The sequence below is a fragment of the Copadichromis virginalis genome, linkage group LG12, assembly GCF_057382275.1.
Source record: "Copadichromis virginalis isolate Kocher_CV1m ecotype Utaka linkage group LG12, C_Virginalis_male_GT1.1, whole genome shotgun sequence".
NCBI lineage: Eukaryota > Metazoa > Chordata > Actinopteri > Cichliformes > Cichlidae > Copadichromis > Copadichromis virginalis.
Genome location: NC_140629.1, coordinates 14,957,262 through 14,985,027, shown reverse-complemented (window position 1 = coordinate 14,985,027; position 27,766 = coordinate 14,957,262). Strand labels below are relative to the sequence as shown.

The following is a 27,766-nucleotide window of genomic DNA, read 5'->3' as shown; positions in this document are numbered from 1 at the left end:
TAATCCCCACTTCTTTTCAGCTAGCCCAACACTGTAATTTTTTGTTGTTGTTATGTTTCCTTTTACATTTAAAATTAGGCAAGATAGGACATGCAAATCAGTAACTGAAGAGTGTGGCTGGTTCTCATGCTCAGGCCTATGTTAGCCCAACCCTTTCTTCCACTCTTCCCTCCCTCCTATCCCTTGCCAAACAGGATCTGTAGGATCTTACACAGTCATTTTCTCAGGAGACAGGAATGTCAAAGCACAAGCTTTGTGCCTGCTGGAACTTGCTCCCTACATTCTGTAGAACCTCCAGGAAAAAGTACAGAATGAGTTACCCGTACATCCATTTAATTTCCACTCCTGTGTGTATCATCAACCGCTAGTTAAAACGCAGTGCCGGATGTGTTCTAGACACACGTTGACTCACTACTGAAATTAGGTTGTCTGGTATGCCACCCTGCCCTATCTTAACAAGGTGTCCTTGGATTCACGTCCCTTTAGTTTGAAAGGCGATTCGTTTCATTTTACTCATTTTTATTTCAACGTCCCATTTTCTGGAGACATTTGTTGTCCAGACCATTCACACTCAGGGAACAAAAACATGGTTTACGAGATATGAATTTTAGGTCTTTTTAATTGTCTGGTTTGTGTACAGTTTAAAAGCACATTTTACAGCAGATAGGCTAGTCACTTAGACTGTAAAGCACCCAGGGGTATCAGATTATAAATATAATACAGTGTAACTGGCATTCAGAGAAATGACACATTTACAAAAAGAAATGTAAAGGATTTTTTCCCCAATCATCCCACATCACCATCTACATTATCTCAGCTTTTCAAATGCTATCAAGCAAGCGGAGGATAGAAATGTAACAAAATATGTCGATGTCCCAAATAATGCTACATTTGTTTGTGTTGCTGTATTAAGCTTGTAGACGCGGAGATCCAAATTGACAGCACTCCTGCATCTGTAAGCTCGCTCTGTCAACTCCTGCACTGGCATTTGCAGCCAGACAGACAGCAGAGCCGTCTGCAGAGTGGCAGTGAAATGTTAAAAGTCTCAAAGAGTCCAGTTTCCACCAGGATCAGATGCCATTTCTACTTTAATTGACAGACCAGTGGCTGGGCGTTAGCACTGAGCTGCTTGTGGACTCTTTGCGGCACAGATTTGGGCTGTGGCTGTAGGTGGGGGAGTGAGTGACACTTGGACTGCTGGGCGGTGTGGAAGAACAGGAGGAAGACTTGGATTTAATCTGTAGCCACTTGTCTCCCAAAGCCTTGGCAAAGTGGTCGTCGACGGACACGCTGATGGAGAGCTGCTGGGACTGAGCTTTCTGGTAGTGAACACCCAAGCTCCTCTGGAAATGCTCCTCGAGGACGTTATCATAGTTGTCTTTGGGAACCACTGCAATATAGAAGACGAATGGCAAACCTTTACATACACACCTAAGTGAGTCAGTAAAAGTGCGTGGTATGGCTGTGCTATGAGGCACGTGTGATGACTAGGGAGTGACCTTCTGGGTAAATGAGCTCATTCCAAGTGAGTGTGAGACTGACCTGATGAGTGGCCCACGGATCTTGAAGAGGGGTTTCGTAACGAGGAGGCGCAAGTGATCACAGAGGGACGTATCTGGAAAAAAGAAAAAGAAAAAGAAATGGGTCAGTAATTAGACTCAAAGTAATTAGACTTGAAGCACAGGTTGTAACCCTGGTTTTAAGCTTTCGTTTCATTCCACAAACTTTGTGTTTTTGTTCTGACTTTGGCTAAACCTGACTGTGTACTCGCTCTTCAACTGCAACAGTTTAAATTAAAAACAACACGATCTGAAAACCGATTAAACTGGTTGGGTTTGCGCGTGAAAGTCAGCTCCCTCCCAGTGTGGTGGCATAAACAGGTCAGAAAGAAAGCGGTCTGTTTGGTCTTGTTGATGGCATTCCTCCCTCCATTACTCACATTTTCTTCCCGAATCCGGCTGGATTGCATAGCTCAGGCAAGCTTAGGCTTGCAGACACACTTAGACGCAGAATGCTTGTGCAGCTGGATTCACTGACTACAGATAATGGACCCCTGTGGTTGGTGGCCTGAAGCTATGCTGAGGTTATACAGTAGGGTAAACAGTATGACCTCCTAAATACCCTGTGTTCTAGACAGGCTTTGCTGAATTACCTGGATTTGACTGGAAGAGGTGCCTTTATTCTTTTCCTCTGCGCTTTCAGTTTCTTTTCTGGGTTTCTTGATGAGGGCAAGGGGTTCATCCATGACTGGTGTGTAGTACACATGGGTGGGCAGAGGGCTGGTGGGGCTGGGTGTTGGACTCAGGGTTTGTGTTGGACTCTGCTGGCTGCTGAACACTGCTGGGGCTGCTCTCTGGGCCAGCCTGCTTCGGCTCATCGCTCGCTCTCGTCTGAAACAATTATTTGAAAGAGTTTCAGACCCTCGTTGCTGTCTTTTTTTTTTTTTTGACAGAATTTGCATTTAATAAGTTGAATCTATCAAAAGAAAATGTTCTTAGGAAAGTTAAACAGCTCAACCAACCTTTCCTCCAAAGTCAGACCTCTCTCGTGGCTGCGCTTGCGTTTGATTGGATACACCGTTTGGGTTCGAGCCCGGTCGTGTGTCATATGTCTGTATCTGTCTTCGCTTCTGAGATGAGGCTGACCTGCAGAGCAAAATTAAAATGCGGGATTAGAAGAAGCATGCAGACTTTCAAAGAAACACGACCCCATCAGGGGTGCCCGCGGTCCCTTTGCCAACGCCGATCCTACGTCAGATCACTGACGGTATATTGTGACGTTTGTGATTGTATCTAACTGGCAATGATGTGAAGCAGTAATGACTAACTGCTTGTTTTGATCCATGACATCAACTTGCACGACTGCTTTTCGTGGGAAAGCGTTTTTTTTTTGTTGTCACCGTTAATCGTAAACTCCGTTAAGCTGTAGAACTCGATTTACCTGATCAGTGAGGGTTACAACACTTCACAGCTGATTCAATGCTAACGGTAAATGTTGTTTTTCTACATATTGGCATTCAGCCCAGTCACACGCAAACAAGTTTTTTTCCCCCTGTTTGGATGGAGTGCAAAAACATCAAACTGCTCTCCGTGTCTGAAGACCCCGATTTGGGCGTCAACCATTTGTGAAAAGGCCATCAAGGCGAAACACGTACACATCCTGGATCTTTGCAATTACACAAGTCGAAACACATCGACAGGCAGCTGCTGATGTCAGTGGCTTGTTCAATCAGAGGAGTTTAAAGCATGTCTACAGTGCAGGACAGACACACTAAATGGGCTGGATGTCTCAGTCTTTTGCAGGTTTATCACCCATCAAATGTCAACCAAAGCCACACAGGGGGGCGTTTGGGCAAATCAGCCTGCAGTCACATCCCCAGGCTGATGTGTAATGCATGCAGCCAAAACACAAGCACTGTTTGAAAATGTAATGGCAGCACAATTGCACTGTGTGTTCCGTTAACACTTGGAAATCCACACTGACGGGCAGCAGTGCTAAACTGTATTCAAATCAGCCAATGGATGTATTTAAAGAAACAATAGTCTGTGGTGCCACACTGAATTGAGACAGTCTGTTTAAATTGGTTTTGCATTCCTAGAGAAAAACAAAACAGCCTTCACGCCCACACTGCTCACTCCAGTTCACATTTCCTAACATCTAAACTCTCCAATAGCACATGTGAGCTTTGTGGAGGGGGGTAGGTATAACCACACCTATGCTGATTTTCTAATGCCTCGGGCATGGTTATTTCTTCCTTATTAGCAGAGGGAAAATGCTTCCTGACCTTTTGGTTCACTGCATTTAAATCTGATTTTATTGTTACCCAACAGAAACGCATGGTTTAGAAAAGCTCAGTTAAAGCCTCAGGTGAGTATTTACAGAGTCTGTATGTAAGATTCAGTGTATTAAATATATTAACCGAAAAAGCCAAACGTGGTTCTAGCAGTACACATACTTGATTGTTTACTTATCGCTGTCATTTGATTGTCACCGTATCTGATTCTTTCTGCCTGACTTCACCTAAATATCACAGACAGACTAAATGCCACTTAATTAACACAGATGTTGTATATAGTTCATATCATATTGAGAAATACATATTAAATACACATACTAATAAGTAAATGATATGGCACAACCACAGCAGAGATTTATTTCCACAGATCCAAGTATCCACTGTCATCAAGAAACATGAGGACATTTTTAAAAAAGCGTAAATCGAGCTTACCTTCTAAAATGTAGACCTTGAAGCCACTGCTCATCCGAGTTATGTATTGGAAGTTAGCCACAGCCATTGCTCCTTATCTTTGTGTTGCTGCGCCCAAATACAGAGGAACACCTTGACTGCTGGACTTTACAGGACACAAAGAGCCTCAGTTATAGACTGTATTGGAAAGGTAATGAGACGCTGGTTCTGAGCGCCGTCAGGTAAAGTATCAGGTGAGTGCGGACAGACCTGTGACTCATTTCCTGCCTTTCCATTGGCTGCTGCCCGGGCCAATGAGAAGCCCCGGTTCACTCATTATTATTCCTGTACAGTTGGGAATGTGCCTGCAGTTAGGCCCATCGCTAAAGTAGAAAAAAGGCGCTAAATGTCACAGTATACCAGACTTTACTCTGATTAGAGAACTGTTTGCTTTATTCGGCACTTTCTCTTATACGAAAAGTTCCATCCTGAAAAAACAAACAAACAAACCCCCCCCCCCGTCATCAATTATTTTCTTTCAGTTCCTTGTAGAGTGTGCCTGCGGGTTTCCCCATACATGGAATCAACACCTGTCCCCCTCCCACCTCCCTCCTAATCTGCAATCTCACCAAACTGCATTTTTCCGAGTGCTTAGCCCACCGGAGCTCCAGTCATTCTTCTGACCTGCCCATACACGCATGCAGCTGTACTCTGAGCCTGCCTCACCAGTAATCCGAGGGCTTTTGTTGATGGCCAGACAAAGACTCCCTAAGTACTGAAAATGTTGCTGCTGCCATGAAAAAAAAAAATCTTCTGAGAGTGTAATGCGAGTCTGACGACATGTAGAAGGCCTCGGAGGCAGCTCACTTAGATACGTGACAGTTCTAATGAAAAAGGGGGGAAATCATTATTAATGTCATTGTTTTAAGGTGTATCTGTAAAACTTATTGAGAAATACCATTTTGTGCTGTCTGGACTTTGTTGATATACAAGTGGGAGATTTCTACTTGTGAGTTTTACCCTAACAGGTTGGTGAATTTTGTTTAACGTGATAAAAAGCTACTCTTTTAGAAGTCCCACTGTTCATACGTGCATGGAAAATATTAGGTTTAATTTAAGCTCAACAGTGCCCCCTTATGTCGTACAAAGCAATAGCACGGTCAGGGGTAGGAAAATAACTTGTGGGGGGGAAAATGCAGTTTAACGTTTTAAAAATGAAATGAATGTGGTTATAAATCTGCAAGTGGCCAGGGAAGCTGTAGAAGTTCTAGTTTTTCAACGATTGTCCAGCGGCAATCAAGGCATTTTGGCTTGCTGTACTAACAAAAACTTATTCTACAATTTCAGTACAGCCACAAAGAATCTGGGTTTAGTTTTATACTAAACAGAAATTAAATACTGATACTAGTTTTGATTCTATAAACATGATAAAGGGCTTCACACTCTTAATCAGCTGATAACATATAGTCACTGGGGTAATGTAATGCTTACACATCAGAAACGGTAATTGCTCAAGAGGATGTTCTAGGAAGTCTTGACTCACCCCTCAGTTCTTTATATTTTGCTAGGGAAACAAGATTTATTGCTATATGGAAACATACAGTATAAAGAACAAAAACATAGTTTATACAATTCTAATAACCTTAAAAGTCAATATTTGCTATGACCACTTTTATTCTTTAACACAGCCTGAACTCACTTAGGTACGTTTTCTCATCATTTCTTTAAGAAGTCTTCAGGAATAATTCTCCAGACTTCCTGAAATATATTCAAAGCTCTTCTTTGGATGTTTCTGTCTCTTGTTCTAATCTCTGTAGAGATGATCTCACACTCCTTCAATAATGTTGAATTCCAATTCATGACTGATGTGTTTTTCTACTCAGGTATGAATTTACTGTACTGGCAGTGAGCTGGAGATCAGTGTCATGCTGACAAATGAAGCTGCTGCCAATCAGATAATTTCCAGATGGTGGATCCAGATCTCACTTTTCCTTCTTGTTCATATTTTCCTAAATTTTGACAAGATCTTTAACACTTCTGCATTTCAGCAGCTTCAGACCACGACAGAGCCTCCACTGTGTTTTACAAATGGCTGTAGATACTTGCTTTACCTCTCTCCTGACCTCCTCTGAACATGTTGATGATGATTTGAACCAAAACCTAAATTTTCTAATTAAGACCTGTTGATTTTCAGTCCAGTTCTAGTGTAGTTTTGTGTACCGCAGCCTTCCCCCCCTGTTTCCCTTCCTTAAGAACGGCTTCTTTACAGCCACCCTTAAGCAGAGGCCATTTCTGATGAGGCTTCAGCAAACAGAACGATCACTGAAGTTCCAGATGCATGCCTCAGGACCTCCGCCAGTTCTTTGCTGGATTTTAAAGGAAGACTTCTTAAAGCCATGACCTTTAAATGCCCATCTGCTGCAGATAGTAGTTTAGGCCTGTGACTTCTTTTTATCCCCTGTTTGTTCAGTTTCCATCTGATTTTTTTAAGCACACACAGCATACCATGATCTCTCTTTTGGAATAAACACATTTACAGAGAAAAACATAAAGGTAGGGCATTCATTAAGTTAGAAAGTAGCCTCATCACTTTGGGTAAAAGTTGAAATAATTATTTTCTGTTAGCCTAGCCAAACTTGCAACACTAATCTATATTTTAATTTAGTGAGGAGACTCCACTCCACTGGTGACTGCAAGCAAGAAAACACCCGAGGAAAACACCAATAAATAAATGACGCCGTCAATAACTATCATAAACCTCCTTGTATGATCCATGATAAAGCAGCTGTGTGCGACACACCACAGAGCACAAAGAGCATTCCCCTTTCTGAATAATCGAAAGTGTGTACTGATGGTTACCTGACAGATGCATTGCCTGGGCATGCCTTCATGGTGGGCAGGATAATGACAGAAAAAAGGGGCACAGAAAAAAGAAAGGCAAGCTAGAGAGCGATTGCTTCTCTGGTTTGTGAACTAAAGTAATCGAGCCACTTTCTATGAAATCACACAAATTCTAATGTAATAAAACTAAAATCCATCCACTGAAAAATAAATGTAAACTAATGATACATTAATAGGCAGTTCACTATTCCCAACTCTTAAGATCGGAGCTAAATAGCGGTATTTTTTACTAGCAAGCAATAGGCTATTTATTATCTCTAAAATGCATTAATGATTTAGATAAGAAATGCACCCGGCTCTAGGCCTCTATCCGTGTCTCTGTAGTTTCTGCCATATGGTACAGTTTCCATAGAGCAACCCATGGCTCCCAGGGGGGTGGGCTCCGAGTATCACTAACAGACGGCGCATCCCTCACTGTCTGTATTGACTCAGTTGAAAATCAAAAGTAACACCCTGTTTCAGCAGGCCTGACAACCCAGCAGTTGGTGTGCCGCTGCTGCTTTATTGGAGCCAGCAGGATGCCCGAATGAAATCAACACCCAGAGGTATTGCAGCCAACAGCAGGATCATGTCCAACAGCGAGCGACGCCCCTGCTTCTCCGCTCTCATCAGCACCACCCTGATACCCCCATCATGGAGCTTGTCAAGTTACAAGAATACTGACGAGAACAATGCCGGAAGTTCAACAACGCTAATAAGCCTCAACAAAACAACAGCTCGCCACTTATGCGGTTTTAGCTGTGGCTGCTATTTTTACTTCTTTAGTTTAACTATGTCCAAACTCTGACGTCAATAAAAAATCAGCCCTAGATATGCATAGACTTTTCTTTCTTTCTTTCCCCCCAAAGAGACACCGGAAGTGTGGATATCACCCTGCTGCAACTTGACGACCGCGCAGCTCCTCTCTCCCTCAGGATGACTGGGAGTGACGCAGGGCAGACGGAAAAAACTGGGGCTTGATGAGAAGGACGGCGGTGATGCAGGAAGGGCTGTAGCTTTATTTATTTCAGCCTGATGCCTGACTTGCCTGCACGGAGGATATGAGAGTCACCCATATGAGAGCTTTTCTGTGACAGACAGGAGGTAATAACGAGGAATCATCAAGTCATCCTTGGGGCAGACCAGTTTGGATACACTCCCAGGTAGGCTTCATCATGCCCGGTTGTGGCTGTTACTACAGGCTGCTGAAGTGCTAGGTGGCTTTCTGGAAACAGGATACATGTTAAAAAATGTCAATAAATTTATATTTTTATTTGCGTCAGTCTTTACACGGAGACTGATAATTGGCTTGCACAATTTGCTAAGGTGAAGTAGGGCTGATTTCTTCTTGCATCTTAGCAAATTCTTTAAGCTACACCGTCACGACTCATCGCCACTGTTATGATCAGATAGTCGAGCTTCTCCTTCTATATTAACACGGGACCTGTTTTCTCTGTAGGTAACATCGGGTCCTGTTCCTGCACATGGGAAAGTAGCCTAGTCATTCATTTCCCCACTGAACACCGAGTTGTAAGTCGCATTCAGTGTATTTGGACCCCCACATCCTCCTCCTTCGTCATTTCAACAAATATCCACCATGAACTACCTGCGACGACGACTCTCGGACAGCAATTTCATGTCCAACCTACCCAATGGCTACATGACCGACCTCCAACGCCCCGATGCGCCGCAGCAGAGCCCCGCAGTGTCGCCCGGGCCGGCAGAGAGGCGCCAGTCCACCAGTCAGCAGCAGCAGCCGCAGCAGCAGCAACAGCAGCAGTCTGGAGGTGGAGGTGGAGGTGGAGGCTTCTTCTCATCCATTTCCAACGCCGTCAAACAGACCACAGCTGCTGCGGCTGCGACCTTATCGGAGGCAGCGGACCGAGCAGGTGTCTCCAGCAGCGCTAAGATCCTCCTGGTCATCGACGACCAGCAGACCGACTGGTAAGAGCAGTGCGCATTGGCAGCGCGCTGCCTCGTCTAGACAGCAAAAGTGTGCCAGACCGTGGGTTGCGGTGGCCTAACTCCTAGAAGGTCATATGATTCATCCGGTGTTGAGAGGTATCCTTCCATCACGTGAAACAACCGGTGGGAGGTTTTGTGCGCCGAAACTGTGCCATGGCAAAGGCGCAACAGACCGAAGGCAGAGAAGCCATTTTCATTTGACGATCAGCTTGTTTTTTCTTCTTGTGATCGATTCGTGTTGCATTCTGCTGATAATCTGAAATTACGCAAGTGCACTATGCGTTCATGGCCGCCATGAATATGGAGATTACCTATTTGTCAAATGAAGCGGCTGTAAGTGCAGAAGAAAAACGATTTCAGCAGACAGTCGAGCTTCTTTTCCGCGCGCATTATGCAATAGTGATAGCAAACTAAGAAATTTGCTATTATCGAGACAGGATTGATATTCACAATAAACGGAAGCTGACCTGTCCTGATGCAACACCAGTAGTTTTATTTATACATCCATATTTATATATATATTCTCTAAATTTCAAAATTTGCCAAAATAATGGCAAATATTAAATATAGAAAGGCAAAATTTTAAAATCACATCCATATATCAACTTTTTGATGTAATCATTTAACTTCTTGCTTTAAAATCAGGGTGAAGGTCTTCAGAGGAAGAAAGGTCCATGGGGAATTTGACATCAAGGTGGAACAGGTAAGTTTTGCTTTGTGATGCAGACTTGTAGATTGTCTAGGCCAATAGCAGACCAATAATCTATTTGTGAGGAGAAATGTGCAGCCTTATATTTATTACTACAGTTTCACTCAGTGGTCTTTCATGATGTAATCCACTAAGCAGCATTTTAACAGAAGAGAAGCCCATAAACATTTTAAAATCTTCTTTGCCTAAGGCATTTTCTTCTCCTACATTTCTTTCTTATGTGGCCTCAAAACAGGAAGGATGAATTTCACACAGAGCCTGATATTCTTTAATTGTGTCTTGTTCTGCTTGACCGCTGGCTCCACTCATCACCGCTGTGATTTCTGAAGTGTTTATTAGGGTTTGACCTTGATACTGTCCTTTCAGGCAGAGTTCTCTGAGATCAACCTGGTGGCCAATGCCACAGGTACCTACAATGTGAACATTGATGCAATTAGGAGTGGCCATAAAGTTACAAAGTAAGTTCTCTGCAAAATTTTTCTTTTTAGAAAAAAAATTGCAGCGCTGGTAAAACTACGAGTTTCTGCTGAAACGTTCACTGTGCCCCAAATGGAATGAATCATCAAACTGATTTGTTGTTTTTTTAGTGCTGTTAAATATTTTGCTCATGTCCCCTGAACCAGATCCTTTAAGCCAGACTTTGTGCTGATCAGACAGCATGCGTTCAGCATGGACAAGAATGGAGACCATCGTAACATAGTGATTGGATTGCAGTACGCTGGACTGCCAAGTGTGAACTCTTTGCACTCGGTCTACAATTTCTGCGACAAACCGTGGGTGGTGAGTAGGATTTAATTAAGGCATTCATTTAAAGCCAGCACACACTTAGTTGAGTGACATAGACATACTACGCAGCAGCATCTTTCTGTACGTTTCAGTTTGCTCAAATGTCTAGGCTTCACAAGCAGCTTGGCTCAGAGGAGTTCCCACTGATTGAGCAGGTTTACTATCCAAACCACAAGGAAATGGTGAGTTTTTGCCCTATGTCCTTCTCCTCTTCCTTTTCATTTGTTTTCATGGCTACTCTCTTCAAATAACAAGGACCTAGACCCATACACACACACACACACACACACACACACACACACACACACACACACACACACACACACACACACACACACACACACACACAACCTCTGCATGGGTCACATGTCAGGGGTGTAATTTACCTCCATGTCAATATTCAATCTTATGTAGCAGCTGAGAGCACTCACATTTTCTAAGCATCGACTTTTTTTTTTTGTAATTGGTAGATGGTGAGTGTTTGATTTCTTGAGTTCCAAGTTAGTGTTGCTACAGTTAAACTGAGACGGGTTGGTGCAGAGCAGTTTAATTCCTCCCTGCTGTCACAGCCTGACAGTACTGGGCTGGCTTTCAGGCCATCAGTACCAATCGTAATATCTGCCCCGATCAGAACTGATATAATAATTGGTGTTTTAATCACTGGGGCACTACGAGAAAGTTCATTTATAAGAAATCTGAGCATGTTTTAATGTTCTTTTTGCAGATTACCTCCCCTCAATTTCCTGTAGTGGTAAAGATGGGCCATGCTCACTCAGGGATGGGAAAGGTAAATCTAGAGTTCTTAAGTATTTTCTCAGGTCCACGTGAACACGCTGATGTCACTATATTAATATTTTCACTCTTGCTGCTTTAGGTGAAAGTGGACAATCAGTATGATTTTCAAGATATTGCTAGTGTTGTGGCACTGACCAAGACCTACGCCACATCTGAGCCATTTATTGATGCAAAGTATGATGTGCGCATTCAGAAGATCGGCAACAATTACAAGGCTTACATGTGAGTGAAACTTCCTCTCAGGTTCATGCATGAAAATAAAAACAGTGAAAATGGTTAGAATAGAGTTAAGTCTTTATTTTAATTAACAGGCGAACATCAATTTCTGGCAACTGGAAAACCAATACTGGTTCATCTATGCTTGAGCAAGTGGCCATGTCAGACAAGTAAGAGCGCAGAGTTGAAAATGAAATAAAACTGTAAATCAAATTGTATCGCACTGCACTATAATAGGTCTGATTAATGTGTCACGGCAGGTACAGAATGTGGGTGGATTCTTGTTCCGATATCTTTGGAGGGTTGGACATCTGTGCTGTGGAGGCTCTACATGGTAAAGATGGCAAGGACTACATCATAGAGGTACTACGTGACAATGATATCAATGTTTTCTATGATCTTAAGGGGAGTCCACTAATTATATCAAGTTGTGGTCTTTTAAGGTTGATGACTGTTCGATGCCACTGATTGGGGACCAGCAGGACGAGGATCGCGTTCATATTGCAGAACTAGTGGTTTCTAAAATGAACCAGACTGTTCCACGTACTTCAAGCTCTTCCACAGTCCGTACAGGACAGCCAGCACAGGTGCTCAAACAACAGACATGCTTTCCTTGCTCCAGCACACCCTAACTTTTCCTTATCTTCCACACTTTTAGTAGTAACACACTGTAAGTACAGTTAGATCCATAAATATTAGGACAGGGACACTTTTTCTTGTCATTTTGGTTCTGTAGACTACCAAAATGAATTTTAAGTTCGATGTCTTTCAGCTTTAATTCGGCAGGTTGAACAAAAAGATTGCATTCAAAAAATTGCACACCCAAGGCAACAAACTGCCTCTGATGTGTTTTACGGATGGTGCGGTGTGCTTTAGATCTTGAGCTGCTCCACGGCTTCGCCATACTTTTCCTTGTCATCCTTCAGGTAGAGGTTGATCTTGGTTTCATTTGTCCAAAGATTGTTTTTACAAAACTGAAAACTGGATGGCTTTTTTCGATGTCTTTTTAGCAAAGTCCAGCCTAGCCTTTCTGTTCTTGAGGCTTATAAGTGTCTTGCATCTTGCAGAGAACCCTAACCCTCTTTTTCGCAGCCTAAGGATGGCTTGTTTCACCTGCATGAAAAGCCCCCTTGACCGCATGTTGTGTGTTCGCAGTAAAATCTTCCAAATGCAAGGGACACGCCTCAAATGAACTTCTAAACCCTTCATCCAATCTGAATGTGAATACCCTGAAATAAAACCTGAGAGTCTACACATTATGTCCATTATATAACTATAATATAACCTGTGAAAGTGTTCAAATATATATATGGACCTAACTGTATATTAGTGGGCATAAAAATATGAAAGAAACAATTAAAACAAGACTCAGTGAGCTTCAAGTCAACAGGATCTGCATTATATTTTCTTTAATCTTTTTAAAAACACATGTTGTGTTTCTAAGAAAAGTAGTGGGCCAAGCATGGATCCCTGGGGTACTCTAAATCTGAGATGGTCACATCAGAGAGACAATCAAATAACAACTTTAAACAGACCACACTGTGATTTACTTTGCCTGAAATGACTTGAATGGTGTGGAAGGATTCAGTGTAGGGTTAAGAGGAGTTTCTGGTTATGAGGTAAGTTAGAACGTAGATTTCCGTCAGAATTCTAAATGTGGCTTAAAATGTTATGAATGTTGTGATTAAGAGATTTGCTAGATCATGCTGTGGAAGAAAAATCTTCGGAACAAATTAAGAGACATTTAAAATATTTATACATTATCATTTTCTCTGCTTAGCCATCTAATGAATGTCATTTTTGCTTTGTATTGATATTTTCCCCTTGTTAACTTGTAGAAAGCAGTTTCTCCTCAGCCAGTCTCACAACCGAGAGTCCCGCAGTCTCAACAGCGTCCTTCACCACAGGGTAAGAACTGGACTTTTAGGGTCTTGAAAAATATTTCAGAATTTGAATGTGATTCGTCTCCTTCTTTTGTTTATCTCCGATAGGTGGTCCTCAGCAAAGCCCTCCATCTCAGCAGCGTCCACAACCTCAAGGCCAACCTCCTGTACAGACCCAACAATCTGCTGCCAGCCCTGCCACTGGTGACCCCAGTAACCAGACTAAGGCAAGCCAAGGGCCTGCGACTCAAGGTCAGAGACCTACGTCTGGTCAGGGCTCTCCTCAGCGAAGCCAAGGAGGATCCCCTCAAGCTCAGAGGCAGCAGTCTGTATCGCAGCAGAAACCATCTGCAGGCCAAAAACCTCCACCACAGCAGAGGCCTGCCATGCCCCCTAGACAGCAGTCACAGGGAGGGACACAGCAACAGAGGGCTCCCGGCCAACAAGGACGCCCTGGAGCACCCACCACCCAGCAGCCACGTCCTGCCGCTCAGGGTCAGGGGGGCCCAGGAGGACGACCTCCTCTGCAACAGAAGCCTCAGCCTCCACAGAAGCCTAGTCAGGACAGCCCGGCTATGGGCGGCTCTCCACAACTAAAGTAAGTAGCTGTGAATGATAAATGGGATCGGTTTCACCTCATCCTTCAAGCAGAAGATCCCTTCTTATTGCCTGCACTGTGACATGCATGCCACATGGGAAATCTATTTAATGACAAATGAGCCACCCGAATGTGCATGGTTTATTGATTTTTACACTTTTCAGCCCTTCAGCAGCACTTTCACGTAACATAACATTTCAAAGTCTGTGCAGAGCGCCTGATACGTTAAAACAACAAGCGGAAGCCGTAATGAAGCTACATATTGTGATATTTAAAGATCCCTTTAATGTAAATAAACTTTTGAACCTTGTTTACATATCTAGATTGTTGTGAAACTTATGAAACTAATGCCATCGACTGGCAGTGAGGCTACACATGTTCATCAGATATTTTAACATTATTAAACATAACTCATTGTGTGATAGCATACTTAGTTCAAAGCACAGCTTGTCTATTTCAGGTCAGTGTGAGAGCCTGCTGGTGCTGAGCGTCTCTCCTCTGCTTTCTGATTCACCGTGAGTTCGAGTCTCCTCTGCTCCTTCTTTACTCCGTGTAAGACACACATGGAGTGGAGCAGACACATGCCGAGTGGAGGAAAGGAGAGATAAGTGGAGATAATATTACTAGACTTAATGACGTACCTCCAAGTGCAATAAAACCTCTAGGGTTTCCAAGACAAGACCATCAGGTCTAAGTTAATCCCACTGCAAGGCCTTAGTATCATGGAGTTTTTGAGTATCCATCTATCCATTTTCTTACACTTATCGCCGGGCGGTTTGGGGGAAGCCTTCCTTCTTCCCAGCTACCTTCTCCAGATTATCTTGTAGAATACTGAGGTGTGCCTCCGGGGCCTCCTCCCTGTAGGGCATACCCAGAACTCGTCACCCAGGAGACACCCAGGAGGCATCAGTGTCAGATGCCCAACCCACCTCACTTGGCTCCTTTCGGTGTGGAATAGTTGCAGCTCCACTCTGAGATGCTCCTGAATAGCTAAACTCCTCACTCTGTTGCTAAGGGGGAGGCCAGTTACCTTTGGAAAAAGCTCATTTTGCCCCTTGTATCAGCATCTCATTCTTTGATTACTACCCCAAACTAGTGACGATGGGTAAGCGAATGGGCATAGATCAACTGGTAAATTGACAGCATCGCAGTGGAGCGCAGTGTTTGAATCACCGCAGATGCTGTAAGGGCCTCGGGGTGAAATTTTACATTTCTTAATTTAAAAAAAAAAAAAACTGGACACATGTAATCACATATTGCCGTTTTGCCGTCAGGTGTTCAGACAATTTATTTATTTATACAGTAAGCAAAATCATTCACGCCTTAATTTAACTGGGTTAGCCATGATTCGGTAGTCTCTGCCTGCTTTAGCTTCTTTACTTCTTGCTTCTGCTGAAAGTAGGAAGTGCGCTCTGCAGTGTGTCACTCTTTCCTCTTATGAGAAGCACAGTGAGCCTCCACAGCAGTACTGACAGCTGCGCCTATCCAGCTGCAATGTTCCATCGGTGCCACACAGGACACCTTATATCGGGTTGACGTTGCTGCGTGAACAGAATGTAACCTAAATAATTCACAAAATTAGGAATACATAATCCTGATTTTGGATTTAATACTTGAGCTTCTTTATGCTCTCCTGACAATGAGACATAAACCCTCTTATTGTCAGTCGCATACAAAAACATGCATCACTTTGCTTTCCAGAAAAGTCATTCAATATCCATATCATATTCAAAGCTAACTTGAAATGATAAGGTAATACTGAATGACCCGAGGAAAGGAATGCGCTTTATCATTGTTTACTGAGCCTTTTCTCTCATTTCTCTCCCTCTCTCTGTCTTGCCTTGCGCCAGTCTTTTCATTCCATGGGTTTGCTGCATGACTTTAATAGCCTCTTCCTCTCCTCTATTGCCATTTTCCTCTCTTTATAGCAAGTCCCAGTCTCTTACCAATACCTTCAACATTCCAGAAACCCCAGCGCCACGAGCCAGCCTTAGCCAGGACGAAGTGAAGGCCGAAACCATACGCAATCTACGCAAATCTTTTGCCAGTCTCTTCTCAGACTGAGACAGCATAAGCCCCTCTTCCCTCTCCTCCTGAAAGAAAAAGAGACAGGCAAACTGAAGGACAGACCCCTTCTTCCCCCTCCGAACAAGGACCAACCGGATGCCGTCTTTAATTCATGTACACTGAGCCTGATGTGAAAATGTACACACTTGATAGCCACTGCCTACATGGTTTAACTCTTTTAAAACGAACAAAAAGTAGAATACAGTTAGGCACTGATGTCTTAAACATTCCCTGCCTTGCCTCGAGCCTAAGTAATCATACTCAAAACTGTTTGTACTCCACACTGAAGCCTGTATATGCATGAATACGAAACAAAACAATATTGCTCTCACTTGTTTGTTTGTGCTGTAAATTCATCGTGGCCGTTATGTTCAAGTAACTTGAGGCGCTGTATTAAAGTTATTGGGGAAGGGAAGATAGCCAAATATTTTATTTTAAATAAAAAAGCAGCACCTAGTTTATTATCTCTTCTTATCTAAAAATAGTATATTTGTGTCATAGTAAAAACAGTGAAAATGTAGCTAACCCCTAATTTTGAATAAAGAGCTGTCAAACTGACTTAAAGCCACTAAACAATCTCCATGTATCCCCAATAAAAACAAAGCTACACCACTATTTCACACTTCTACTCCTTGCAAAATTAACAACAACATCCTCCCTGCTTTCCTGATTCCCTAATTATTTTTGTATGGCGCCCAAATGACTACAGCTGCACAAAAAGGATGTCCAGTGTTTGCAAATGCTAGATCTGTTCAAGCTGTAGATCGCTCATGGTGATGTCTTAGCTGCATGTCAACAGGAGGCAATGGTTGCATTTCCCAACCCCTGACTTTGGCGCTTGTAACTGTGTTGTCACATGTAGTTAAATTAGCTAGTATTAGAGTAGTTGGTGTCGTGAGTATGTCGTGGCTCCCGATTTTCTTCGTTTTTTTTTTTTTGTTGCAGAAGAACAAAAGCCCAGCAGCTCTCTAACTTGAAAGCATGCCTTACACAGACAAGAGCGTCAAATCAAATGGAGCTGTCTCAGGGATGTCCAGTTGATTGTGACACTTGTGTGTGGGTGAGGGTCTTCCATTGCAGTCTTATAGTGGTTGTTTACAAAAAAAAAGAAGGAAAAGCATGCATTTTAATGAGCTAGAATGTTTTATTATTTCAAACACATTTGCACACAGAGTATATCTTGCAAAATTATACTTGAATACAATGGTTTTCAGGTTTATTCATCTGCCACTTGACAAAGCAGGGTTCCTGCTTTGGGGTGCTGCCATGTCTGTAACAGGCATGGTACAGTGGGATCCAGTGTAGACAGGGTTGGCGACTGTTCAGGTACAGTTAGTGAAAAATATCGTTACTTACAGTTTATTTTCCTCAATTTTCAAAGCAATGTGACAAGAAAAAAACTGCTAACCAACTACTGAGTTTAATGGATGTACAATAGGTTTTAGGAGGTCTTAGCAGTAGGTCAGCATAAGATGCACTCCAAAGCACACACAGCCAAGGAATGTTACGTTTGTGAAATTCATTTGTACCACGTAGAAAGGTAAAACGGTGACAAGTTTTAGGAATGCCAACTGCACGATGCTTCTCTGCAGTTGATTTCACAATTCTGCCACGCATCTTTTGCACCGACAAAACTTTCTTTGATCACGTCTCTGAAAATCCAAGCTGTCACTGAAGAATGTTTTATCTTCTCCAGGCACTATAAATGTCTTCCAGAAGGAGTGCTATAGATTCATATGGTGATATAGTATGGCAATATCACGCTTTTAGAGAAGACCCAATAGTGAAAAGTCTAAGTGAGTCCTGGTCCCCCTGCAGATTCTCCATGTTGCCTGTGTTTTTCTGTTTATGTAGCCACAGTGACCCCTTGTGTTCAATGGTGCATAAACGTGTGAATGTTGTTTTGTAACCTGGTCAAACCAAATAGATGTTGTGCAAAGCTCTGAGTGATCCAGATTGTCACTTTCCTCCCCTGCTGCTATTTGTGCTTGCTGATATTCTGTGTGTCTCTAAACTTTATAGTTTATCTGGGAAAATAGTTTACTTACTTTTTCCTTTTGTACATGCACAATTTTCTTGTGAATGGCACTGCTATATGGTGCTTGTTATGTTATGCATAAGTAATGGAGGGCTTCATTTTTACATTTTACAGTTACTCAGTGTCAGTACGCAACTGTCAGATTCATAATGGCACAGCCGAGAATAAGTAAGAGAGGAGTAATTTTCACACTGAGTGTGTAATTTATGAAAATGAGCCATCACATTTAGCACTGATGGTTATCTTTGAAAAACCGTGCCGTCCTTTCACTCAGAGGTGTCTTGGCCAAACTGAGAAACACCATTTGCCACGAGCCCTCTGGAGCCTGACAGGATGAGCCGCGACGGCAATGCAAAGAAGTCATTTTGATATATATTTTTTTTTATATTTTATTTTTAAGGGTTTACATTATTTATGGTTGATATATCTGACTGTGAATGTACATTGTCTTCTTTCTTAGAGCTCCTTTTATTGTTTTTTAATTCCACCGTATAATCATTGTGAAACGGTAAAATCCTTACAAGTTTGAGTGAAATTGATTGTCAGTTGATGCCTGCCAGAGTTCAAAATGTACATCATAGATGTAAGTGCAAAAATCAAAAAGCTGAGGGGTTTTTTTGTTAATCAAAAATAAGATACTGCATAATATAAATCATGGTGGATTATTGAAATAAATGTAATAAAAATGATATTGATGTTATATGCAATGTAGCTATATTATGTGAAAATGAGTATGTTATTACAACATGCACATGTCCAATAAAACCTATGACAAATAATGACTGGTTTATTTGAGAAAAGTAAAGTAAAGTAGGTTTTAAAAGATGCTGACACAGCTGCTGAATAACTGTAACAACACCAGTTAGTCTAAATGATTAATGCAGAACTGTTGAGTAACATTCATATTCAAATTTCTTTTCATTTTGCTGTCCTTGATGATCAGAGACATCATTGGTTTTTCAGTTTGTTTTTCACACTTTTGTTAACATTTATTTTTATACCGTAGCTTACTTTATCCATCAGGTTGAAAATTACATGGTTGCATTTTATTTTATTTTCGTTTTTCAGTTATAAAGAAAAAAAATTAAAGGATATATATAATAGTAATTCATAGACTTTAGGTATTTATATTAAATGGGTACAGTGCATAGTATTCGGTTGTGAATGACTTTAATATTAGGCAAAGTATTGTTTATACTCTGCATTGCTGTAAGCTAGCGTCTAAAAATACGGTGGCCCTGAGAGGTCAAATGCACTGCAACTAAAGATACCACCAGCAAACCTAACCCTTAGCCCCCCAAAAACACAGCCCACAAAAGTAAGTTGAACAAAAACAAAAAAACAAACAAACAAACAACAGCAAAACATAAAAACAACATAAGTGTTTTGGGGAAGATAATGCGATGGACCAGCAACAAAAGTGACAGAAGCCAAAATGTGCGAAGAACTGCACCGAGGGGACTCATCTGTGTTATGAGTTAGAAAAAGATTCAGGTAATCTGTGTTTTAATCACATGATTCATACAATACTGTAGATACATGTTTGCTATTAGCTGTTTACTGCTAGCTTGTCCCTGCCGCAGCTGTTCCGTCACGTTATTGTCTCCCCATGAACACTTGCCGCCTGTTTTTTTAAAGCGTTTTCTACTTCCATTGTGTGTGTGTTATATTTTTTTCTATCTAGTTCAATTTTGTTTCATTCTACTTATGTTGTGTTTTGTGTGCTTTTGAAGGATTTTTTTATTTGCTGGTGTTTTGTTAAATTGCAGTGTGTTTGACCTCTATAAAGAAATGTCTTTTAAGAATGTCCTATAGTTTGACAGTATTTTTCAACATAAAACATACTAATGTGGCCACAAGGTGGTGTGGGCCTACAGTCTCACTTCTGTAAGCACACAAACACCACATTCTACCATATTACAATGTAACATGTTTATTTGGCCATTACAAATGACTTATAATACAGTATATGCATTCCTTTTCCATTGAAAGTGTTAATTTATATTAAAAAAAACATCCTTTTTAAGTAAGTAAAAGCATCCTGAGTGCTACAGAACAGAGCCCTGGGATTTTGTATGTATTACTATTCAGTCATTCAGTCATTATGATTCATCATTGTATTAGCAATTATGTTAACATTGCTGAAAAACAAAGTTTTTCTTGATGCTCAAATTTTAATCGTACGACTTTAAGTCACATAGAAAAACGGAAATCAAAGCCCGCACACTACCAAACAAAACTAAACTGGCATCCCTTCTTTGTAGAACAGAGACCCATTCATGGTGTTTGAGTAAAAACACAACTATTATGTTCCCAAATTTTGGGGCTTTCACTCGGGCTTAAAATCTGAATGCACCAGCTGCAGCTGAGAGAGGCTCGATACTATTAAGCACCCCCTCTAATGTGAAGAGGGATGTGTTTCATTGCCTTGTCTTGTACAACTCAGTGAGTGCATCTACAGCTGAAAGAACTACATTAAAATTAGATTTTCCTTTCCCTCATCTGTCTGTGCAAATGTTTTGGCAGGTAGGTTTTATGCAATGAGAGAGAGGGAGAGCGTTCAATTTTAATCACCAGATTGATTCTTTTTTTTCTTCCTTGAAAGTTTTCATTGCAGACAAAAGTGTCTGGAGTGCAAAATCCAATTTGCAGGCAGGATGTTTTATAGCTGCTCGCTCATGAAAGGTCACCGTGGTTTTTAAAGCTCTATCTGCTTTGCTTGCAGTTCTTATCTGGCTGCCCGGTGGCTGTTCCTTCCTGACAAATCTAGGTCTCGTTTGCAGGTAAAATGCTCATCTGATCAGGAAAGAAAATCTAATAAATTTTAAAAAATATATACATTTTTAATGCGTCATGAAATGTGTTGTGCATGGAATGAACTAAAGAAGTAAAGGAACAAATGACAGAGTCCTTTGATAAAACCCAGAAAAAAAGATGGAGGGGTGGGGGTGTGACAAGCCCAAAATAAATGTGACATCATTTAATTTACATTTATCACAGACTAGAGACATAGAGGGGTAAAATTTATGTAGCATGACCTTAGAATAATGAAAACAGTGAATCACTTTAAACTGAATTAACCAGTGGCTGCTGTATTATTGAACAACTCTTAATATAAGACTTTGCAATCCTTCACATTTCATTCTTTTCTCAAGCCTCCATAAAAGATAAAAGCATGAAATATGAATCACAAATATGAACTTTGTACTGTTTGGTACTAGAAAAAACACTAGTACCACAGCTTCATTCACAAAATGAAAAGTATATAACAGAGTAAGTTGCGTATCCACACCTTGTATCAAAAGTGTTGTCTAGCAATGGTGTGGTAAGTAATCAAACTACAAGAGAATTTATCAAATGTATATTTAATTTGAATAAGAATCTAGTGAACTTCTGAGATCATAACTATTACTTACCAATTGTAAGACATTAAGAGAGCAACAGCGAGTGACGCATGTTTTTTTCACCGGCTGTATTTCAGGCTGGGGGGGTGGGCTGACTTACTCATGGTCTGGAGAGCCAAATTATATCAATTATTCACTAAGGTAACAAGCAAATCACTGGCATACAGCATAATACGACAACCTGATGCTCTTACATAATCTTGTCTGTGAAGGTTCTCAGTCATCCAGGTCATCGTAGTCAAAGGAGCTTGCAAAGAAAAGCGTCTGGACTTCTTTAAGTTACTTGAAGACGTTTCACCTCTCATTCTCGGAGACGTTTCACCTCTCATCCGAGAAGCTTCTCGGATGAGAGGTGAAACGTCTTCAAGTAACTTAAAGAAGTCCAGACGCTTTTCTTTGCAAGCTCCTTTGACTTACATAATCTTATTTGTTATAACAGAAGATTTAGCATAGTGATGGATCATTTCATTCCCATCCACCAAAATAAATCCAAACCTCTTTGGGAGTTTTCAGTAAAATAGGCCATTCAGTGAAATCAAATGCTTTGTGGGTATCTAGTCAAAGTACAGCATATTCAGGCTTTGAAAGAGTACATAATTTGTTGCTTAAAGCTACTTTTATCTAAAAAACTAGGTGGAATGTAGCCGGTTGTTACTGGACAGAGTTGATCATGGCCTGGAAAATCCTTTCTCAAGAAACAACAGAAACTTTGATGGTCGTTCTCTTTTCTCATGTAGTCCAGTTGTTGTGCAGTCATCCTAATGTAGCATTCATGACTTTGCTGCTCACAAATAAAGCATTCAAGGCTATTGCCAGCAGTACTCTCGTTCCTTTACAGACAAGGGAGAAGACAAAAGGGGAGGGAGGCCACACTTCTCTGAGGGAGGATATTTCTAGAGCTGACCCATTTAAACAGCCCAGAGAAGCTGCAAAGCACAGGTGCATCTGCATTGGTTAGAACCAGAATGTGTAATTACATACATTAAAAATGCTGTTTATTCACAAACTGAAGCAAGTGTCAAAGCTGATTTTGCACACGTCATTTGATAGGCTTACTAAGCAGGATTTGAATAGAAACAGTTTGAGACACCGGGCTCAAATAACAAGTAATAGATTCAGTACAAAATGCATACAGCAAATGTCCTCAGTCATTCTTTTATGAGGGAAAAAAGAAAAGAAAATGTGGTGTCAGTTTAGGATTTGAATGCGTTATTCAGCACTCAAATGGGAAACAGTGGCTGATGATTATACGTAATCTACAGCCTCGCACAATTAGTGCAACCCAGTACTACTTTGCATTGTACTGATGTGGGGTAGAGGGTGAATGACATCCATATTTAGAAGGTCCTCATTGATTCTTCCTAACAGAGGCACAAAAGATTTGTTGTCTGTCCTGTCTTGAATAGCTGGACCTTAATGACAGTTCTGCATCATAAAACCGCCTGCTGACCTTAATCACCATTTGGAAATCTCTTGAAACTCTGAGCTAACAGTTTGCATTCGGTTTCTGCAGGTTGCATGAAAATCTCTGAGTCAGGTTATCAGGCGCTTTTGCATGGAAACACGCTGTTTCTATGCAAGGCCTGAATGTGTTTTCCCTTAAAAAAACACACACACACACATGACTTGGATGATTTCTTAGCCAAAATGGCAGATGATGAAGGATGAGTGAGGAGTGTGCTATGAAGATTTAATTAAGTCTCACCATGGGATGTCTTAGTGTGACTCCAGAGGCAAGGACAGAGGAGTTTGTGTTTGCTCAGTGCAACTGTGAATAACATCTACACTATTCTTACTTTGACCTACATGTACTGAGAGGAGGATCTGAGAATATGCCCACATGAGTGCAGGTCTTTCATCACGTCTTATTTTTACCAGGAGGCTGCCAGAGGGGTCTCCTTATAGCGAACCTTATTTTAACTTTAAGCTGTCAATCTCTGCTGGAGATAATCTGGGATGTAAGAGGCATCCGCGTCGCATCTCTCTACCAAATGTACAGTCGACATAAAGCTGCGCTGCCAAATCCCGGCTGTGGTGCATTTGCAGATTGTTGCAGGGTTACAAGCACATTTTCACCTCAGTTTATCTTAAAATTATGACATAGATTTTGATCGTCTCTGTGGAAGACTCCCAACAGCACTTTTCTTCATTCCCTTTGAAATGAATTCAGTCTCTTTTGCTCCTACTCAGTGTGCGTTACCATGGATACTGCTCCCAAATGGTTTGGCTTGTACATGAATTTGTTTATAAGTGTTACTTGGAGTGGATTGTTCTTTTTCTGTGCAGCCAGGGTAAACATAGTTTCCTAATTAAGCACAGGACAAGTGCACGTAATTCCATTGTTATTACTGTATTCTCTTCTGTGGGACTAAACTAATAATTTGATGTTTGCTTCAGGGAGTGATCAGGAAATTACTTAATTTTTGCAACTTCTGTAACGTGAAGCATGAGCTACCCGCCGACACCAAGTGCCTGCGGCAGTTCTTCTCTCTGCGATCTTCTGCATATGATTTAATCTGATTCACTTTGAATCAAAACTCTGTGGATTGTACAGCATCCTACTGATGCAAAGGAGCATCCAAACACCTCACATAGCTGCTTCTAAATCCTAATGGAGCATGCTGCCTGAGAGGCGAACACCCTGTATGGATTTGCACAACTGTAAATGATGTCTGGGGTAAGAAGGCTGAAGAGAGAGGGCTGAGTGGTTTAATTTCTTGAGGACTTAATCTGGGTTTTGGAATTAAGGGAAGACTGGAAGCATCTCCCAGTGAAGCTTCAGATTTATCACTGCCACACTTCACTCTCTGAATATAAGTCCACTGAATTAAAATCAGCTAGGGATGCCCCTACAGAAGTAAACAATAAATGTGAGGTTTAAAAATAAAATATCAAGTAAATAATGCATATATGAAAATATTGTAAGTAACTGAGGGATTATTCTTTTTATGTTCTTTTGTACATATATGGTTACAGACGCTTGTTGCCTTCATGCACTTTTATTTGGAGTTTCATTTATTTTCTTAAAAAAAGACAACACACGATAGACAAAAATCCACATTTTTTTTGCTGGTAGGGTTATTACTGATATATATTTTGTAATTTAGATATTGGGAAAATATCTTTAACATAAACTCTTTGGACCACAGTGTGAAAATCTGATAACATGACTGCCCTAATGATGATATTTCTGAAGGAACTGAAGTACTCACCACATTCAGTCACAAACAGACCCAACAGGTCTAATTCTGGCTCTGTAAAATATTCAGCACTGCAGTGGATGGTTAATATCCCTAGCGACCCTGGTGATTTCCCTGGGGTTTCTTCTTTTAACATGGCTGCCTTACCATGTCAGTCTAATGTGTTTTTCTTGTTTCGTCAGACATATAATTACAGGCCAGAAAAGAAGCTCAGTTCCTTTCTATTAGCCTGCCACGGTCGGAGCTGGAATTTGTAAGTGATGGGGTCTGACTGTGTGTGTGCACCTCCACATCTCTTATGTAATTTCCTCCAATGGGAACATGGAGATGAGAACTAAAAGTTTGCAGAGTCACTTAATCTTCCATAGAGTTAACTAGAGAGAGCTGCAGAGCTGAAGGGTATTTACCGTATTGAAACAACCTTCAAGTATTGAAGCTTGTTTAAGCAGTCGAAGCAGAGTGAAGCAGTGATCTGCGGTGATGTAAGCCTGACGGATCCCTGTCAGAGAAGTCTCTAATCAACAGAAAGCCACTTATTTCCTCTCTGTTAGAGTCTACAAGGTGCCTAAGACACCTGCTATCACCAAGCTGACAGACACTTATGCATGGTAACCAACAGCTGACACAAACTGATGCCAGTGTACTCTGAGAGAGAGAGAGAGAGAGAGAGAGAGAGACTCACACATACTCAGATAGATCCCACTCTCAGGAATGCTGGATGCCACAATGTGAGATCCACTGTATTCTGAATCATATCTCGTACACGTGGTATCTCACAGATGGAGTCCCAGTTAGATGTGTGTTTTGTAACCAGTGAGCAGGCAGGAAAAGAGATAATAATAATAAGAAAAGTGGTCATACTCCAGTGTGCTCAAGCAGAAAGCTGCTTCTCCTGTAACAAAATGAGATCTGTCAGAGGTAAGTATTATTGCATTCTTCTGCCTGATCAGCACAGTTTGTCTGTAGTGATTTCTATCTGCTGTGAGAGTGCTTCAGTAAGCAGTTCTGCTGCGCCAGTCACATGCTTTGGGCTGGGGCTCAAAGCCAGCTGTCCCCATCATCAGTTCAGACAATGCAGAAGATGTGGCGACGTGAGACTTTGGGGCAGATGCGAGTAGCAGTGGGCGGGCTAAGAAAAGCGTGACTAATCCAATTCAATTCAATTTTATTTATACAGCGCCAAATCACAATAACAGTTGGCTCAAGACACTTTATATTGTTAGGTCAAACATTGAAACAACTCACTATGAACAAGCACTTTGAGGGGTCCCGAAAAGCGCTATATAAATGCAATCCATTATTATTATTATTATTACTTTGGCAACAGTGGGAAGGAAAAACTCCCTTTTAACAGGAAGAACACATAGGGGTGAGTGAAGAAGAAACACTCAGAGCATCATGGGAAGCCACCAGCAGACTAAGATTTATTCGAGTGTAACTAAGTGAGGATTCAGGGTAGGGCTGCTCAATTAATCGAATTTTAATCACGATTACGATCTGGGCTTTCAACGATCATTAAAAATGACTGAGCTGATTATTAGCCCCTCCCTCATGCTTTACTCTCGCGCTGCTCCGTGTTCGAAATCCAGCGCACCTCTCTGCATTTCGAACACGTGTCACAACAATTAAGAGCAGCGGTCCCCAACCCCCGGGCCTTGGACCGGTACTGGTCCGTGAGTCGTTTGGTACCGGGCCGCGAGAGTTGAGGCTCAGGTGTGAAATGTATGATTTTCAGGGTTATTTTGTTATCGTTTTGATTGTTAACTCGGTTCTCCTTGGTCTTTTCATGTGTGTTATGAATAAATCTTCTTTTTTTTTCAGTACTGGTACTAGTTTTATTTTGTTGTATTTATCCGCGATACCTTAAAGGCCGGTCCGTGAAAATATTGTCGGGCATAAACCGGTCCGTGGCGCCAAAAAAGTTTGGAGACCGCTGATTAAGAGGACCCAAGGGAAGCTCGGAAAGCTAAGCAGAAGTTATTTGGAGAGGAGAGTGACTGCCATTGGTTGAAAAGAGAGGTAAAAAAAATAACTTCAGTGGTGCTGCACACTATTTTATATTACTTTTTAAAGTCATTATTCAATACATTGTTATTGTTAACCCTTTAAAGCCGGTCAGAGCAGCATGCTCTGTTTTGTGTAACTATTTTTAAATCCCTGTAGAACCTGAACCGCGTAAGCTAGCGCAATAATTGTTTTTTGCATATGAAACCAGAGGAGTTGTACTTACATCTTATGCCATCAGCTTGTCCTCGGTCACGGTTTCCTTCCACATAAAGCTTTGCAAAAATTGCATAAAAAGCGCTTGCAGGAACAAAAACATAATATTCCAGAAACATGCTTTGCTGATCCGATCAGCTGTTCGTAACACTTCCCACAGTGAAACAGACGTCAGCACGAACTATCCGGTTGTTCAGTGATGACGCGACGAATCCTACTTCCGGGTCTAAGGTAGTCTGCGTTTAATATGGCTTTTGTGTTGTTAACATGTTTAATGTTATGTATTTTCTTCTATTTGATCTCAAAAAGCTCCTAAAAAAGTCAGTGATCACTGTTGACCTCCCTCGGCTTTTATTACCGCTAATCATTTATTTAAGCTCAGTTTTTAAAACCTTAGGATGTAACTACAGCCCAGCCCATGCAGCAGTATATGAATGACTAACCTCGTATTGTATGGATGGATTATCTCAGTTGTTCTCCTGGCTGAAGTTTGGTCCTTTTACAGCATCCTGCCATGCGATTACATTTGTTCCTGACCACCGAGAACACTCACGGTAACTTTTATCGAGTGGAAAAAAAGTTAGCTTGTTTATATTATGCTAACATAGCTGTGTCGCTAGCGGTCACGTAGCACATCATTATATACCAGCTAGCCCAACTTCAGTAACCCTACAAACGTCACTGCTGTTTAGTTTTCTGTCTTCATTTATGCTGGAAGTGATAACAGAGCTGTACGTTTTAATTTGTTTCCAAAACCCCGCAGTCAGGACATGCTATATTGTATTTAGATAGAAGCTAGCGAGCTAACTCCCTGCTAAC

At 41.4% G+C, this 27,766-nt stretch overlaps 2 protein-coding genes across 3 annotated transcripts; one reads left to right on the top strand and one right to left on the bottom strand.

Moving 5' to 3' along the window:
* Positions 1-601: 601 nt before the first annotated feature.
* vgll4l (vestigial like 4 like) lies at positions 602-8,777 on the bottom strand. The gene is made up of 6 exons (XM_085474872.1): positions 8,716-8,777; positions 4,229-4,352; positions 2,522-2,645; positions 2,153-2,390; positions 1,543-1,615; positions 602-1,390 (listed from the first exon to the last, which is right to left on the bottom strand). Exons 2-6 carry the CDS (start codon positions 4,293-4,295, stop codon positions 1,089-1,091), a joined length of 804 nt encoding a protein of 267 aa, XP_085330998.1. The 5' UTR covers positions 4,296-4,352; positions 8,716-8,777; the 3' UTR covers positions 602-1,088.
* syn1 (synapsin I) lies at positions 7,967-18,888 on the top strand. 2 transcript variants are annotated; one of them, XM_085474870.1, is made up of 14 exons: positions 7,967-8,229; positions 8,526-9,010; positions 9,677-9,734; positions 10,107-10,198; positions 10,364-10,520; positions 10,619-10,708; positions 11,251-11,313; positions 11,401-11,543; positions 11,633-11,707; positions 11,798-11,900; positions 11,981-12,124; positions 13,376-13,445; positions 13,529-14,018; positions 15,947-18,888. In XM_085474870.1, exons 2-14 carry the CDS (start codon positions 8,664-8,666, stop codon positions 16,080-16,082), a joined length of 1,968 nt encoding a protein of 655 aa, XP_085330996.1. In that variant the 5' UTR covers positions 7,967-8,229; positions 8,526-8,663; the 3' UTR covers positions 16,083-18,888. The 2 variants fall into 2 exon arrangements, with proteins under 2 accessions (XP_085330996.1, XP_085330997.1); XM_085474871.1 differs by having other exon boundaries at positions 15,985-16,078.
* Positions 18,889-27,766: the final 8,878 nt, after the last annotated feature.